Source organism: Notothenia coriiceps, unplaced genomic scaffold (genome assembly GCF_000735185.1).
Source record: "Notothenia coriiceps isolate Sejong01 unplaced genomic scaffold, NC01 NC01_scaffold00037246, whole genome shotgun sequence".
NCBI lineage: Eukaryota > Metazoa > Chordata > Actinopteri > Perciformes > Nototheniidae > Notothenia > Notothenia coriiceps.
In genome coordinates, this window is record NW_011369947.1 from 3,921,918 (window position 1) to 3,938,930 (window position 17,013).

Consider the following 17,013-nt stretch of genomic DNA (forward strand, 5'->3'; position numbering starts at 1 on the left):
GGGACAAGCATGAATACAAAACAACAGGAATGACAAGAAAATGTAGAAAAGCAGGATATAAAAGACGACACAGTCAACATGACACGAAGTTGATGGGATGTATGGGATGGGGGTGGGTGCGGCCTTATTGGCGGTGGCTGCAATGTGTTGTCTACACAAAGTCATCCATTACAAAGTCAGGCTGGTGGACCTCAGGGTCGATTAGGGACCCAAATGGAGACTTCAATTAAGTGATTAGGATCAGAGTGTTGTGCTAAAAGAGAACAGATTAATTGAAAAACGGGTTGGGGAACGGAGGAGGAGAAAGAGAAGGTTAATTTGTGTAGATAAAGACGTGAAGACAAATGAGCACAAGCTACCGGTGATGCAGATGTGTGTGATGATGTTGATGGAAGGGGGCGTGATGTTTATGTACTCTATTGTCATTGTAATTTGGTAAAAATGTGATGGCAATTTTCAACCTGTATTACTTGAATACATTAGAAGGTAATTTCACCCAAACAATTACAACATGGATATATTGTTTTCTTACCTCTAACCCCAGGTTTTAAGATTTCCTCAGCCACCCCACCCCAATACAATGAATCAGAGTTGTGGTGACCCGATTGATGGTTAACATTAGAATCCTTAGAGCTACATGCTACCACAAGCGTAAATCAACAATAACTTCTCATTATTTATACAGAAAAATGGGCACTATTCTAAAGACACTTTGCCAGGGTATCTTTGCAAAAAAACAGCACTGCAAACTAAATAATTTTGTGGTGGCAGATAGATCAGAAAACGCAGATTTTAAATGGAAAAGTAAAACCAAAACTATAAAAATGTGGATACGAAAGACATATGGTATAGTATGTGTATGTGTGGTCAGGGGGGTTGTTGGGATCACTTACTCTAGACTAAACCCAGGTGAATGTTCCAGTGAAGAATCAGCCCTCCCTACTGGCTCTATACGTTCAATCCTCCTTTCTTGTCTCCTTCGCTCTTCTTCCTCCTCCTCCTCCTCCTCCTCCTAAAAAGAAAGAAACAAAAAGGGAAAAAAGGAAGGGTAAACCATTAAAAGCCTGTTCCAGCAAAGTAAAACACTCACACTCTCAATGTCATCATTTATTATTTGGCTGTGCTTGCATCTCCCTCGGTCCTGCATATATATCTCCTCTGGCTTTTAATCCAATTTCCTGCAGGAACAAGTAACGGCCTCAATTCTAAATCAAAAGAGACTTTCAGTAAAGTGAAGACGTCATCACTGAGGATGCTACAGAAACATCCTTTCCGGAGCCAAAAACTTCAGTGACTGTAGTGACAAAGTGGCCGTGATCGATTGCTCCTTCTTGATCAATCAGGTCTGGTCCGGGGCGTGGCACCGCTGCCGGGGTTTTTGCGGTGATGCGATCGGGTCCAGAGTGAAGGAAAGTGGTCGCGCACACTGTCATTTGTTCCTCTCACTCTCTTCATTTCATTTACTCATCTTCCTGCAGGGCCATTAGGCAGCGGGGCCGGTAGGCGGTGGCTTCTACAGGGCAGCCAGACGTCTGAGGACTTAACTAGGCTCTGGAACGAGAGCGGCTTCATGCTCCTCTTAATGGGGGATAAAATCTTTATCTGAGCTCTCTTTACGGGGATGGTACAGATTGAGCAGGGCAACTACATGCAGTGTTGACATGCTGCATGTAGAATCTGAGGGAGACAGATTTAATAACCTAAGGTTCCATTTCAACTATGCATGTATTGAAGGTTAGACACATGGGAGGTTCATCTACAAGTGACAAGAACAGTGATCATCAACATTTCAAATTGGAAAAAGGACAAGGTGATTTCAGCATTTCTTCTAGTCCTGTTAGTAACTGCTGCTCTGTGTGTGTGTGTGTGTGTGTGTGTGTGTGTGTGTGTGTGTGTGTGTGTGTGTGTGTGTGTGTGTGTGTGTGTGTGTGTGTGTGTGTGTGTGTGTGTGTGTGTGTGTACCTGTGTGTGTGTGTGTGAACCTGTCAGCCCCCAGACAGTGCAACGTCTCCTCTGAGGGTCTGCTGAAACGCTTTGTTAGCCACCGCTATTTCCCCGCCCTCACCCTTCACCTCCCTTTTTCTCTTCTCTTTGGCTGAAATGTCAAACACATCCAAATAGGTCCTGTGCCATTATGGTTTCTTTATGGAAATGGATTCAAACCCTTTCAGAGCCCAGGATATCTTTGGTGACACACAGGCGTGGCACAGAGGGACTCTCTCACCTATTTATTTATAAGCATGGGGGGAGGACATTTTCCTCAGCAGTCTACCTTAGCTAAAGAGACCTCCACCTGTCTATTTCCTCTCTGTAACAACGCGGTATGAAAATGAACCAGTCCATCAGTCAGCCCTTTAATTACGTGTCAGCTGCGATCCCAGGTGCCTAGAGGGGCCCAGTATTCACAAAGGCTTTTATGAAAACCCCCCAGGTGGGTTAGCTGATTTTCTTTTTTTAACATATATATGCTTTGCACAAAAGGACCTGTCTACCTGTGGGAATCAATGAATAAAGACAGGAGAGCATGAAGTGGAGAAGACATGTGAAATTGGAAAAGAAGAATAAATATGGGACCATACTTTAAGTATATGCTTTACAAAGAGATGGGTGTAACCGAAGGTATGTAAGCCAATATAATGTTGACTTTAGAAATGTTCATACAGAATGAAGGAGGTGATGGTGCTCATCATCTTATGTCTCATTAGACGAGTGAACTCAGTGTATCATCACAGAAAGTGACATGTAATTAACTTCAGTAGCTCTCAGCAACAATCTTCTGTCTGTGAGTTTGCTGGTGAAGATGATAAGTGGTTCCCTTAGAAATGTATTACATTTGATGTAATTAAGAAAAAGTAAAGGAAAAGAAAGACTATCTGCGAGTCAGTGCACAAAGGTGAAGGGATGCTTCACTTGCACAAGGCCAAATGCAAAAAGTGCAAGCAGGTTACATGTGAATGTGACACGTAAATTACCAAACTGTGGTACGAGCAGATGTCAGACGAGCACTAAAGGGAGGTGATATTTCTATTTAGGTATATACCAGGTGATTGGTGTCAGAAACGAAGAGGAACTGTGAAAATAGCTGTAAAGGAAAGAGAAACTTGTGATAAAAAAATGAAGAAGTTTCATGAGGATGAGCAAAGAGAGCTCGAGGAGAGAATAAAGAAAATGGCTCTGAAAAGATCATGTAGGGGGGAATTGCGTTTTATAAATATATGCCTCAACAAATTTGAACTTTTTAAAAGTGGGAACCACTCCAGAAAGAAAGAGATTTTCATTTGTTTCAAAAACCTTTCATATAGCTGTATTCTTCTCAACTTATTTTCCAAACACAAAACGCAGTGGTCGACCTTACACACTCCTGTTTCAGACTTTGACTTTTCTCGCAAGGACATCTGTGGAACAGTTGAACTGCTTTAGATATGAAAGAGAAATCATTTCACTGCTTTGACAGGATTCGTAATGCTTTTGTGAAAAATGTACCAATGTTTTGCAGCTCTGAAGTGAAACATATCGTCATAATCTAAAAGACATGCCCGTCTTACACTCCTGGTTTTGTTTGTGCTAGTGTTCTGATGTGAGAGCACAGCTGTGGCAAGTGTTTTTATTATCATATTATAATGTGCAACACGCTTCCACTGCCTGTACATTTCCACCGTAACCAGAAATGCATGATTGACACTTTGACACTGGGTTAAGACGGGGCTATCCAACCAGCAAGGGAAGCGCCTCTTCATTATGGTCTCAGGACAAAGACTGAGCTCTACCCAGACACACACTGGATATAATGAGTAATTACTTGTTAAGATTGACATTTCAAGCAGTGAGGTCCTCAAAGATAGCTGCTAACTTCTTTCTATAGTAGTTGAGTCAGTGGTGTAGGGGTCAGTGTCCCCTTGTGACCAGGGGCAGAAGAAGAAGAAGCCATCTCCCTTTATATTCCCTGCCAGCCCACTTACTGTCTGTCCTTGAGTCAGAAACAAAGCCATGCACTGAGTGACAGTGGATGGTCAGAGGAGAGACACAGGCTAAATATACATCCATCTGTCCCGCCCTTCCATTCTCCCTCTTTCTTTGTCTCTCCATCATTCTGAATCTATCCCTTCCCCAAACCAAAAAGAACCCTCAATTTCATCCTCCCCTGAGTGCTTTTAGCACCCTGTTGATCCCTTGGTAACCAGCGGAGTGGGAAAGCAACAAGGCTTTTCAACTCTTCATGGCACTCATTTTTATCACTCTCTCTCTGCTTCATTCCTCCCTCCCCCTGCTCTCACCCTTCCTCCCATGCATTAGAGCGAGCCCGTAGCCCTGATCTGTTGCCAAAAATCTACCAGCTCCTTTAACCCTTGATTTTGCTCTCCTTCATTGTTGGAGGTTTGGCCATAGGACAGCTGCAGCATATGATTATTGAAACGCATACAGGAAAGGGAGAGAGGGAGAGAAACATGGAGAGGCAGAAAGGGAGAGCTGCAAAGCACAGAGTCTGGTTACCTTCAAATGGACGGATAGGTTAGAACGGGAAGAGGACCAGGGAGAGAGGAGAGGAGTAGGAGCGAGGGAGGTTGGGAAGGGTAGGGAGGCAGCTGCTCATGAAGGATACACACACACATACAGTATACACACACGTACATACATGTACACACACAAAAGCCCATTGCTTGGGGGTTTGGGCACAGGGTGTGTGTTGAGGAGCTGTCAACCTCCATCAACCGCTGTCCTAAAGGACACCTACAGTAAGCGTGCACGCGCGCGTGTGTGTGTGTGTGTGTGTGTGTGTGTGTGTGTGTGTGTGTGTGTGTGTGTGTGTGTGTGTGTGTGTGTGTCATGCCATTAGCCATGGGCCAGTACAACATGTAGCCGTGAGGCGAAGCGTGGTGGTGACTCCCTTCTGAGTCCACAAGGGCTTAACAAGGACAGGTTCAAAGGTTGCAGTGGATGGTGTATTTGTGGCCACCACCCCTCCTTCAGGGCTGGGGTCCATCTGTGGGACAGCTTCAAGTGTGGAACAGGCCTCCCTGCCAGACAATGTCACCCGTTTCCTTACAATGAGCCGTATGTGCCCAGCAGAACAAATGGAGGCCAAAGAACAACATATAGATGTATCTCAAAATGAACACAGTGGTATGTTGGCTATATTAAAACAATAAAGGAAAGAATTAAGTCAAAGCATTTAGCAATATGGATGTTGAAATATTTATTTTTGACCTGGCCAGCCTACATTTGAAACATGAATTGTGAAAGCTGACATACAGGACGCCCCTTATGGAAACATTAAACCAGCCAAATATAACAAACAATAGCAAAATGTGAAGAATGGGCGAAAAAAACAACGGAGGTGGAGGCTTTTCTCTCTTTCTCATAAAAAGGTTAAGGAGCCATAATTGTACCCTCATTACGTCCTGTCAATGCTAACAACTGTACACCAGAAAAGACCTGAAAGGACTTCACAGTACCGCTGCATAGCACAAAGGCACTGACATACAGAAACAAGCTGCCGGTAATAACTCCTAATTGTGCTATTATAGTTGATTTGACCTCACAAAGCAATTATCAATACTTTTCCATCTTAACCAGAGCCAGAATCTCGCTGTTTCCAATCAGCTGTTAAAATAAGTTTAAATGCATTTGGCACAATGATTTTTCACCTACATTTGAACCACAGATGATCCCAACTAGTGTACTTCAATTAGAGCAGCTGCCTCCACCAGCTGCTGATGGATGGCATGTGCAGTGTGTAGGATGACCTGTTCATGGCTGTGACAGAATTGACCACGGATTATTCTTCGTGATACAGAAGGGCTTTTATCCTTCATATCCATCCCCTCAGAGGAAAGCGCCACCAGGGCCAAATGATGCACCAAAACGGCCTCTGTCAATAGATTGGACATGACTGTTGCACACAATGACCCAGCCCCACCCTCTCCCCCATCTTTAACCCTTCCTTCCCCACCAGCCCATCAGACTCCAACGCCATTAAAACAACCAATATGTCACAATGATACAAATTATGAGACACTTATTTACATTTATGTTGGGGATAAGGGAGCATTATAAAAGGCTAAGTGAAGAGTTAAACTGATTAGTGCATGATGAAGGGTCATAATGACCTCCTTCATCCTACCCACAAGTTCCCTAAATGGCACTTAATGGTTGTCAGCAGAGGCAAAATCCAGTTTCAGCAAACTGTCTTATCTTCTTTATATGGTTATGATCTCATGATGATGTAAGCTAATGGTGATTTCAAGGAATAAGGATTTATCGTGTAGATGTGAATTGAGTTGTAGGGTGGAGCGCTTACTGTTTAGGCCTCTGTTTCAGAGAATGCTGCTTTTTGTTTGGCTAACTATTAGCTCCCTGTTGGAGTGAACATTGAAAATCTGGATGAAAATCAAAGCAGTGTGACCCCGGTGCCTGCTATTACTTGCTATGAATGGGTGAGTGAGAGAGAAAGAGAGAGGGAGGTTATGATACTACAGTCCTATGTTTGTGTGCCAAGGGGAGTTGCCGAGGCGGCGGCTGTCCTCTGATGAGGACATGTGTTGTCTTTCATATTTCACACCCTGCACCCATGGGCTCCAGCCTTGTTCAAAGGAGAGCACTTGCATTCCAGATTAGATGTACTATTCCTTTTGATAAGGACGAGAGTGAGAGTCAAATGTGTGTTGTTGTTGTGCTGGGTTAGGAATGTGGGGTGTGAGGTTGAGTATAACGAACCTGTTCTGAATGGGAACCAAATAATGATGACACAAGTTTATTCATTTCAAAAAAGTTTGGAAATACAGTCCAGTAAATCTTTTTTTTTACCTGGACAAATCATTTTCAGAAGCGTCGTTTATGAATGCAGCAATCTTGATATAATTTGTATGTCCATTGGACCTCCCGAACGGCTACAGCTTGCATTTTAGTGTTCAGGAAACATTTATGTTAAAATCTGTTTAAAAAGGGATTACTTTTTGTCACCCAAATTATGTGACATCAAATATACTAGAACTGTCTAAAATGTTCTAAGAATCCTAATCAATATCAATCACAATATTGTTTAAACTGAATGATGACCGATCCTCATGGGGACACAACACTTTGTGTTTTTTCTTATCATTAAATCTCTATTCTTAAATTATATATTTCCGAGCCGATGATATCATCCCCAATTGACCACGTTTTATAGACCTGCCTTATCCAAACAGCTAGTTTTAATCAGCAACACAGCTTTTATCTAGCCTTTAAATCTGTCTCTCTTTGTTTTGGAAATACATGGCTTCTGGCTCATAAAAGTTCAGGCTCAGACGTGGATTTACTTGAAGCAAATTACAGGGACAGACAGGTTCCTAATGCTGTTAAGCAAATTAGATCAGAGATGTGAGGCTGCATTTGTCCACATCAGGACAGAGAGCGGCGAGATGTGCAGGGGTGGGGGTGAAAGTCGGACAGTGCTGTTTGTGGGCTGATATTTAGAAAAACGAATGCATGCCTCTCTCTTTACTCCGGTCATTCTCCCTATTTGTCTCTTAACTACAATCTCTCCTTTTCCTTTGTCTCTGCACTCTATAGTGAGACCTGCTTTGTGGGGATACATCATATGCCATGCCTGTTTCATATCAGGCCTGCACTGATCTATCAATGACACAGCTGCCTTTGCCTTTGCCCACTGTATCGTTAAATTGCACTTTAATTAAATTAGGCCTGCTAATTATGAGGGCTTAAATCAATCAGCAGGTCAATAACAAAGGCCCAAAGCGGACGGAGAGACCCGAGACTTTTTCCATACCTCATCAATAACAACCGCAAACCGGAGCAGACCCCCTCTTGTACCAGAGAGATTCAAACGGGTAGGGATTACCGCAAAGTGAGTTATCGGCACCGGCTTTTGTCCAGAGCACTTCTTACTCTTACAAGCTCAGTGAATAATGTCATTTGAATAAAGTAGAAGTGTTTCAAAGACTTTGAATATGCCAAGCATTTTGCTTTAGAATAGCACTTCAAAGGGGGTGTTTAAAGCAGTTTGAGAGTTTCTGGTGCATAAAAAAATGGTTCAAAGGGAATATTAGGACTTTCCAGACACCTGGCTTAGGTGAAGAGAGGTGATTGTGAACAGATAATCCGGGAGGTTGAGTGCGCAGCCCAGCTGAGCGGACGGTCCCAACTGAATCCCAGGTCTTTATCCATGCATTAAAAAGAGCTCTGTGGTGCTTTTCACAGATTAATCATAATTTTGAGCTTATTAAGTGGGAGGACAGTCTGCTTTCCACTGCTCAGAACGTTAAATCCATCTTTCAAACTGTGAAGGTCAGTGAGCGAATGTTACCCCCGTTGAAATAATAGCGGGTGTCTGAATTTCAATGAGAGCACCCATGGTTCAGATCTGGATTGCAATTAGATGCTTTTTCTTTTTCATTATTATTATGATTTTCAGTAGCCTCATCTGCAATTACGTGAGTCAGAATCACGCTGACTTATTGAGCAGCACGGTGGCTACCAATAAGCTACTACCCCTGAGCTGCCAAATTGTCATCCGAACTATCTAATACAACAGTTACTGTGATGCAAATGTTGTATCAGCAAGTAATAATGTCAGCATTGGAAAAAGAAAATATGCAGCGCAGCTATTCACAGAAGAATCTCATCCATTTACTATGGGCAGTTTTAACACGCTGTGACCTCAAACTCTAAATACACCGAACATGAAGAAGGAGGAAATGAAAAAGAGGGAATGAGGGTGAATGATGTTGAACTATGAATAATTAAGTGTAAAGGAAAGCTTTGGTACACATTGCAGTGAGTTATTACAGAGGGGTTAACGGTCTTTTCCACAGATCAGCCGTTGTTTGCTGCCTTGTTTGAGCAGGTGGGCCAGGGGTGAGCGGGGGCTCATCTGAGGCGTCATGGGAGCAGTGTGGAGCTAGGCGGGGGTGCTTTCCATTTCATTTTAATTGGAAGGTGAAGTTCTTGGATAAGGGGGAGAAAGAAAGCCATTTGGGCGAGTCCTCGCTTTTAGCCAGGGCTAAATGAAGAGGGCCGTGTGGAGATGAGGGGCCTGTGGAGGGCCGGTAATGAAGAGAGGTCCCAAAAGACTCCGGCACAGCCACAGTAATCTAGCGGACCAAGGAAGGGGGGGCAGGGTGTGGGTGTAGGGGTTTGAGGAAAGAAGAAGGATGTAGGAACACAATCAGAGTATCAGATTATAAAAACAAATATTTTTTTTTGTTTGCACATTATGGCTGTGAGTGCAATGAGCACATTATGAAAAATATATTGATTGATCAAAGGATTGTGCTAGTTAGAGTTGAAGACTTGCTAAATACGACAAGTGATTGCAATCACTGATGAGACAAGAGCACAGGAAAATCATCAGTGTCACAACAAACAAGACAGATCGAAGCTTGGATAGGCAATTTGCAGCATGTAAACAATGTGCGGGTAGAATACACTAACCGAGCACACACAGGCTACCCATAGGCACACTTACATATCAAGCTATCATATAACAACATCAGCAGGAGTCTCATATTCAAATCCAACAGACACACATGTACCCCAACAAGCAAAGCAATTGTTTCTGTGCTCCAATGTTTTCTAAAATGGATAAGGCTGTCAGCATGGTTCTGGTGGAAATTGTGATTACATGAGGGAATCCAGAGTATGTTGTGATGGAGCTCAGCAGGGGTGCGATTCTACACAACAACTCCCATGGCCTTTGTGTCCGAGACCGTAAAGAGGAGAGAATTCCGGTGGAAAAGCGCTCTGCAGGGAGAAGCACATCTATTTTCAGAGATGCTCCTTGCCAGAATGACACCATTCTGAGCCATTCAATATTCAATGTGGGCATCCAGCCTTGACACGCTCAAAGGATTATATCCGCGATTTTGCATGTTTTATGGCGGAAGATTTTCCAAAGTATTCATAAACTTTAGATTTTTCAATGTTTTTAGAAAGCCAATGGGCTCATTTGTTTCACTGAAATATGAGGATTTAAACTAGATGGAAATAGGTCTATCACTGAGAACATGATGGTACCTTGACGAAAGTTTCAGTGTGTTTTTAGAGTAGGCTACTGCAGTCAAGCGTGATATCATTTGTCTTCTGGGTGGTGAATTAATGTGTTGTTGGGATGCTCCTATAAACAACATTTAAGATGTTGCTAACCTATACAAGTTTCCTTAATAAAAGATGATACGAAATTTCTATCATTCTCACTTCTGTCTTCAAGTGTGAGTTTCTGGCCACAAGTTTAAAAAGCGATTGCTGCTGATATCTGAGCTTCCTGTCAGAAGACATTTCAATTCAAATTGAATTTGCTTTGCTATTATTACATATGGTATGGCAAATGTAAAGTTCATCATTAGACTCTAATCAGATGAATGAATCGTCCAATCATGAATCTGTACTGTTTATCTGGCTTAGTTATATAGATTTTGTTGGACAGGCATCTCTTTTCCACAGTGGAATACAACAAACGACCTGATAAATAATATTCAAGGACACTTTGACACAGAAGAAAGGAATTTGATGGACATAAACACAAAGTGTACTCTTAATAATAATGCATGACCTTTACAACCATCAGGCTGCCAGAGGTCTTTTTATAAGTTAGGTTTCTTTTATCAACTGTTGATGAAAACTAGACAACAATAGTGCACAATCAAGAACAGAGCAATAGCTAAATGAATCCTAATAACACCTCTCAGGGGTACAGCTCAGCGTGGCTGGCTACCATGACTACATCTGTATGGGAGGAACAGAAATGGACTGATTTGGCCACTGCCGTTTACCTTCTGCCCACACTCTCTCTTTAGAGGCTTTCTATTCCTCCATCAACTTGGCTCTGAAATGAAACCACCTCATTCCTGTCTGTTCACATCCAACTGTGACTGCTTTTGTTTTACAGCCCATGCAAATGAAACGGGTCTCTCTTCATGCGGGATGGTAAAGCAGCCCGGTCTCATGTTTCTCTGTGGCACAGAGATCTGGATGTTTACGGTAGGCTGGGGCCTTATTACATTCCTTCAGCAACTTAAAAGCATTGCCCCCCTAATGGGACCTATAAAACAGTGAGAAAAGCCTATTGTGACAATGGACCCTATTGTGTCAGAGTAGAGTCATTTGGCACTCTGCAGAGAGTGGAACTGTGTGGCATATTAAAAAAAGACGAGGGTGAGAAACTAGAAAGAAATCAAATAAATAAGAGTGAATGACTTTGCACTGTGGGAAATCTGGCACTGTCAATCATCAAAGTCCATCTAGAGCCATAGTGCTGGGCATAAAAAGAGCTTTGTGTCCGTAGCTGTTTCACAATATACTTTCATTGGTCTCTATATCTTTGTTTTTCTCTTCTCTTTTTGAAGGACCATTTACCGACCAAAAGAGTATCAACGTCATCTTGCCTGAATATTTGCCATGCTCCCAACAAAATATATAGAGCGCTTCCTTCCAAAGCAAAGAAATGTCTCAATCTGAAGAAACTAATTGGATTCGATGGAAAATGTACGAAGATAAGCACAAAATGATTACGCCTAAAAAAAACAGTGTTCAAAATGTGCATCGCCCTCGCCCCGCTTTGTTCTCTGCGGCCCACGCCGGTTCGGCTCCACGCTGGTGGCCCCGTTTTATTCCCTGAAGTCATTATTGTCTTCAGCTAAGGTGCCCCTGCTCCCTGTGATTTGTGGGTAATGAGCTGGCACCCCCCTGCCCGTGTTCAATTATTCTCATTGAGAAAGTGATTTCTCACTCCACGGAGCAAATCGGAGAAGAGGAAAGTGTGAACTCTAATCAAGAATTAACACGTTCACAACCAGCAGTGCGGAGAGGGATAGCCACCCTGATACTTCAGAGAGGATGTAAGGGTGGACAGAATGAAGAGAGAGAGGAAAGACGACGGGAGAAGGACAGACGAGCGACAGTAATCGACGTAAACAGATTCTTCAGCTGTCCCTAGAAAACCCTGTTTACATCCGCTTGTCTTTAGAGTTTGAAAGTGAGAGTAAAAAAAGGATTGGAACTAAACTTGTCAAAAGAAAAGGTGATGTGTTTACAACCAAAGCACAGACAGCCTTGCTGAAGGGCTGCTCGCAATGATGGGGTGAACGTGCAAGAGGGAACGACATCTGAGCAGTAATTAGGCACGGAGAGAGGGAGCCGAAAGAGAAGGAAGCGAAAAAGACGAGTGCAAACTTTGGAGAGAAAAATCTAGACGAGGAGAGATGAAGAGCAACCGCCGCTCAGTGACTACTAATGACCTGACAGCAGGAACCAGCGAGCACAGAGAGAGAGACAGCTTCAGCACCAAAAGGAAAGACTCAAACCTTTACGTTAGACACTCTGCAGATACATTAAGATAAGTTTCCTAAGTTTCCTAAGTTTCATAAGCAATATCTTTTATTAAGTTGGACATGTCTAAGCTTTTTCCGACTTGTTTCCCCCCAAAAAATAACAATTTAAATGTTTAATTCTGAGGCGATACGTTTTTGAATATAAATGGTCAAAATGTGAAAGATGACACAAAAAGCTCTTTGGAGCATCGGAAATATGTTCTACCAACCTAAAGCCTGAATCAGTTAAATTATAATCCAAACTTTCTCGTCTCACACACACGTCCAAACACAGCCTGCAGTGCAAGACAGGTTCAACATTTTCAGCTGATAGAGAAAGTTGTCAGCCTCCTAAAAATGTCTGCCGCATCCTGTTCATACAAGATAAGAGAGGAGACGTGATTTGCACAATCGTCAAGGAAGTAAGAAAGGCAGAGGAAGTAAGAAAAACCAAGAAGGGCAAGAACAAATAAAATATATCTTGCTAAGAGGGTAAAGAAAAGGCCAATGTGCTATGAAACTTTGTTTTGAAACAAAAGAGAATGATAGCTTTTTTTGTTGTTCTTCTTTGAAAATGGGTTGATTCCCGAATCTTAGCAGATCAACATTTGTTGGTTTTGTCTCTTCCTGTCCCCAGCCGGCAGCCTGCTCACATGCTGTCCTTGGGAACTACATTTGTCTGCTGTGTTATGTGCTTGGGATTAAGTTGTGAAAGTTGTTTTGAATTGTTAAGCACTCATTTCTATCATTCTCATTCTCTGTCAGTCCCGGAGTGTCTATGTTGTGTGAGTGTGTGAAGGTGAGAGGGGAGTCTGTCTGAATGCTAATAGCCACAAAAGGAACAAGTGAGAAAAGCTTCTGGGCAGAAAAGCTGGTAGATGATTAACTGTCGTGTACTCAATATAAATTACTCACACCCACACTAACCGAACTCACACACACACAGACACACACTAAGGTTCATAGTGATTATCAAGGCCGTTAATTTCTTACAAAGATGTTAAGTTAATAATGAGATGTTAAATAGCATTATTTTATAATTGCTCATTTACAACAAATTTGCCCTGCTGTGGAATAAACTAAATGACACTACCAACTGTGCACATTGTGTGTGTGTGTGTGTGTGTGTGTGTGTGTGTGCGTGTGCGTGTGTTGGTAATGAGAGCTCAGTGCTGCTAACTTGCTCTAAATAAATCTGATTAGCATTTTCCCTATAAAAGGAATAATTCCAACTTTGATATCTGTAATTGTGCTTAAGGGCTTCTGCGCTTCTCCGCTAGCCCTCAAACGCTCTGCTCTTCAACCCGTGCAGAGACTATCACAGCAGCGTTTATTCACTTAGCTCTTCATTCAGAACCTGTAATAATGAGCCTCACTCAAATCTATTTTTAATGAGCCATTACAGCCCCCAAAGACAGGCGTATTCCAGGTATGAAATCAGCTGGTGTAGTAACACACACTCAGGAGATAAACCCTGTGGGCCCCTCTCTGCAGAGAGCGTTCATACTCAAGAAAGACCCACCTTTTTATTTTGGCTTTTACCTGAATTTTATTTTATTCTTATTGTATTAACTTTTTATTCTTATTATTAGTTTTTAGTCCTATTTTATTCAATCCTGTGTTGGTATTCATAGTTATTTGTCACCACAAAGCTATGTGTTACTCTGGTTATTACCTGGGAAGGGGGAGACAGTATTGTTTTTAGTTTTTAGAAAACTGTCCATATGTGGGGTTTGTGAAGCACGTTGAGTTTCCTTTGAATGAAAAGAGATATATAAAGTTTGATTTGATTTCTCTGCATAGAATAATTCAAACACCCCCCACACACATGCACTGGAACACACTGAGGCGCTGGTTACTGTGCATGTGGCAGTGGCTAACCAACAGAGGGTGGTGTTGCATTGTGGGTCACACACTGCTGTCATGACTGATCACAGTAACGTGCCCACATTAATAAGTTATGGTTGCTGTTGAAGATGATAGATCATTGATAAACAGTGGTTCACTGTAAGTGTTCAAATATATAGTTTGACTTCAAACTCATTTAGAAACACAACATTAGGCTGCCACCAGGTTCATTTGAAAGCTGCTTGAACTTCATTACTTCTAAATGCTAAGTGCTGCTTTCAAAGTCAGTCATTACTTTAATTATTTGATGTGCTCATAAAAAGAAAGTATTTGATTAGCTACAATTCAAAGATATTGTGCAGTGTCCACCTGCTGATGAAGATCATGTGATCCAAAGTGTGGAAGCTACTCAAGTGAACTCGTGCTGTTACTCCGGGAAGAACAAACTTATAGCCTTATATCATATTTTTCCTGATTTGACCCAAAAACATTTAACGTACTTTATTAATTTGAAGAGATTTCAGTTCAGTTCCACATTTCAAACAGTCCTGATTGACAAGGTGTTAGTCAGACACATCTCTCCCACAGCACTAGCTTCTGATTGGATGACTGGTCCTGGTCCTAAATGTTGATATGCTTAAAAAGACATGCAATAGAAATAATATTCAAAAAACCAATAGAACAATAGAAATTAAGCATTTCAATCAAAGCTTCTCTTTACAGTTGTGAACTCTCTGTGCAGATTAGATTCTCCCCACACCCTGCTTTATCTCCCAGCATGCATCTGAACACATAAACACTAGTATTAGCAGTTTACTGGAGAACAATTGTTGGGAAAGTGATCTTAAAACTCTAAAGGACACCTCCACGTCCCTCTAATTAAAACTTAACCGCCAAGCTGAGGCGCTGAGCATTATGAGGAGGGAGAGAAAAGACTTATTTAGCATTAACATAAAAACAAACAGCCACATATATATATGCAAATGAAGGAAGGGCAAAAGCAGGATGCCGGGAGCCATCCGCCATAACTCACTCTGATGGCCTTTAAGTGAGAAATCGCCTTCGAAAAATATCCAATAAGAAAGTGGGAATGATGCACCTGTCGCCCTTCTGACTAATGACTCAATCAGGTTGCAAGGACAAGTAGCACATCCGGGTGCCGATGTTGGCCTAGAGTGTCACTTGGCACAGAATGCTCTCAGATTCCTCGACAGTCAGAGAAGCCTGTGATGATATCAAAATGGTCCAAAAAGGCTACGTTACATCTAAAAAACACAACTGGTTGTACCATTAGCATGGGCTCTCACTGATAACAGTGTGAACCTGATAACGTATGTGTGTTTAAAGCATCCCTGATTTGTGTGTGTAGATTTAAATATGAGAGACAATGAAGACAGCGTCTTCTTCTCTCCTCCGTCCGTCTAGCGAGCCGCTCAAAGTAGCTTTAATCCCATATCTTCATGAAGAAAGAACAAGAAAAAAACAAAACACTAGCACTGAGTCGTGCCTTAAAAATGACAATGATTTACATTTTAACATAATGCTCTCAGTCGGCTGTTATTGTGACAAAGTGCTGCATGTATCCCTCCCAAATGAAAGTGGGTGTTCTGTTATGCGTGCGACAAAGACATTTGGACGAACCTGCCATCCTCTCCTTTTTCTTGTAAATGAGCATAGGAAATCTATTTATGTCCTCCTACAGTATACCGCTGAAATAAGGAGAGGCTTTTGGCTTATTGGGAGACAGCCCGAACAGCTGAGATGAGCCCCCGTGAAGATATATAGAAAGACAGAAAGAAGGACAGAGAAGAGAAGCGGCAGCACTCGAGGCGCTGCAGGGAAACTAGCGAGAAGTCCAAACACTAAGCCGGGAGAATGAGGGATGAGGAAGCGTTCCCCGCTCTGACAACACCTGGCCCAAGAACAAACTGGGGGCTTGTATAGATGCGAGGTGGGGAGGGATAAAAAGAACCCTGAGGCTACCCCCCCCCCCATTTATTATGCGAGCCATGAGGTTGAGGATAGCGTTGAAGCGACAAAGTTGAGACACAGACATGCAGATGAAGAAGAGGAAATGAGAAGGAGTGTTTTTGGAATGTGATAGCAGCTGATCCAGTTCAGGTGTNGGGGGGGGGGGGGGGGTCTGGCAGCCAGGTTCATACCTCTGCTTTAACAAACTCGCACTGATGTTCCTAGGTTCCATCATAGAGATGCCACAGTTCACTCTCTGACACACTATGGAGTCTCCTTCCTCTCACAGAGGGGGGTTTAAATCAGACGGGGGGGAAGTCGCTGCTTTCTGACACACACACACACACACACACACACACACACACACACACACACACACACACGATGGTGTTAAGCTTTTCTCCTGTGTTCTGATTTAATTGTCATGATATCTTTAAATGTAACTTGATCAGTAGGGTTTTAATAATTTTTAATAATTCGAAGGAGAAATCACCCTCATCCACATTTCCATCCTCTATTAGCCCTAAGGTCACCTTAAGGTCATAACGTCACTATATATCCCAACATCCTTTCCCTAAACACTCTTAGCAATTATACATCATTCTCTGACTATTATAACACTTATTAAGTAATATGATTAAAACATCTGATAGAATGATATGTGTATTCAAAAACAAACACAGGTTATAATTAAATCATTTGTATCTTAATGAATATGCGTGAAATGTGTGATCCATAAATGTGTGCGCATATCTAGGCCTTCACGAGGCATTAGTGAAAATATATAAATACAGCTAGCTATACTATTAAATATTGTATCAAACATACAGGCTTATTATATGATAAACTCGTAATAACGTGAATTTAATCAGTCGGTCAAACAAAATCA

At 42.2% G+C, this 17,013-nt stretch overlaps 1 protein-coding gene across 1 annotated transcript in view; it reads right to left on the reverse strand.

Moving 5' to 3' along the window:
- LOC104966303 (partitioning defective 3 homolog) overlaps positions 1-8,884 on the reverse strand; it is a 198,068-nt gene extending 189,184 nt beyond the window's left edge. The window contains exons 1-2 of the mRNA XM_010795490.1: positions 8,800-8,884; positions 894-1,008 (exon numbers count right to left, since the gene is read on the reverse strand). Coding sequence (XP_010793792.1) covers positions 894-1,008; positions 8,800-8,884 — 200 coding nt within the window. The remainder of the gene's footprint in view (positions 1-893; positions 1,009-8,799) is intronic.
- Positions 8,885-17,013: the final 8,129 nt, after the last annotated feature.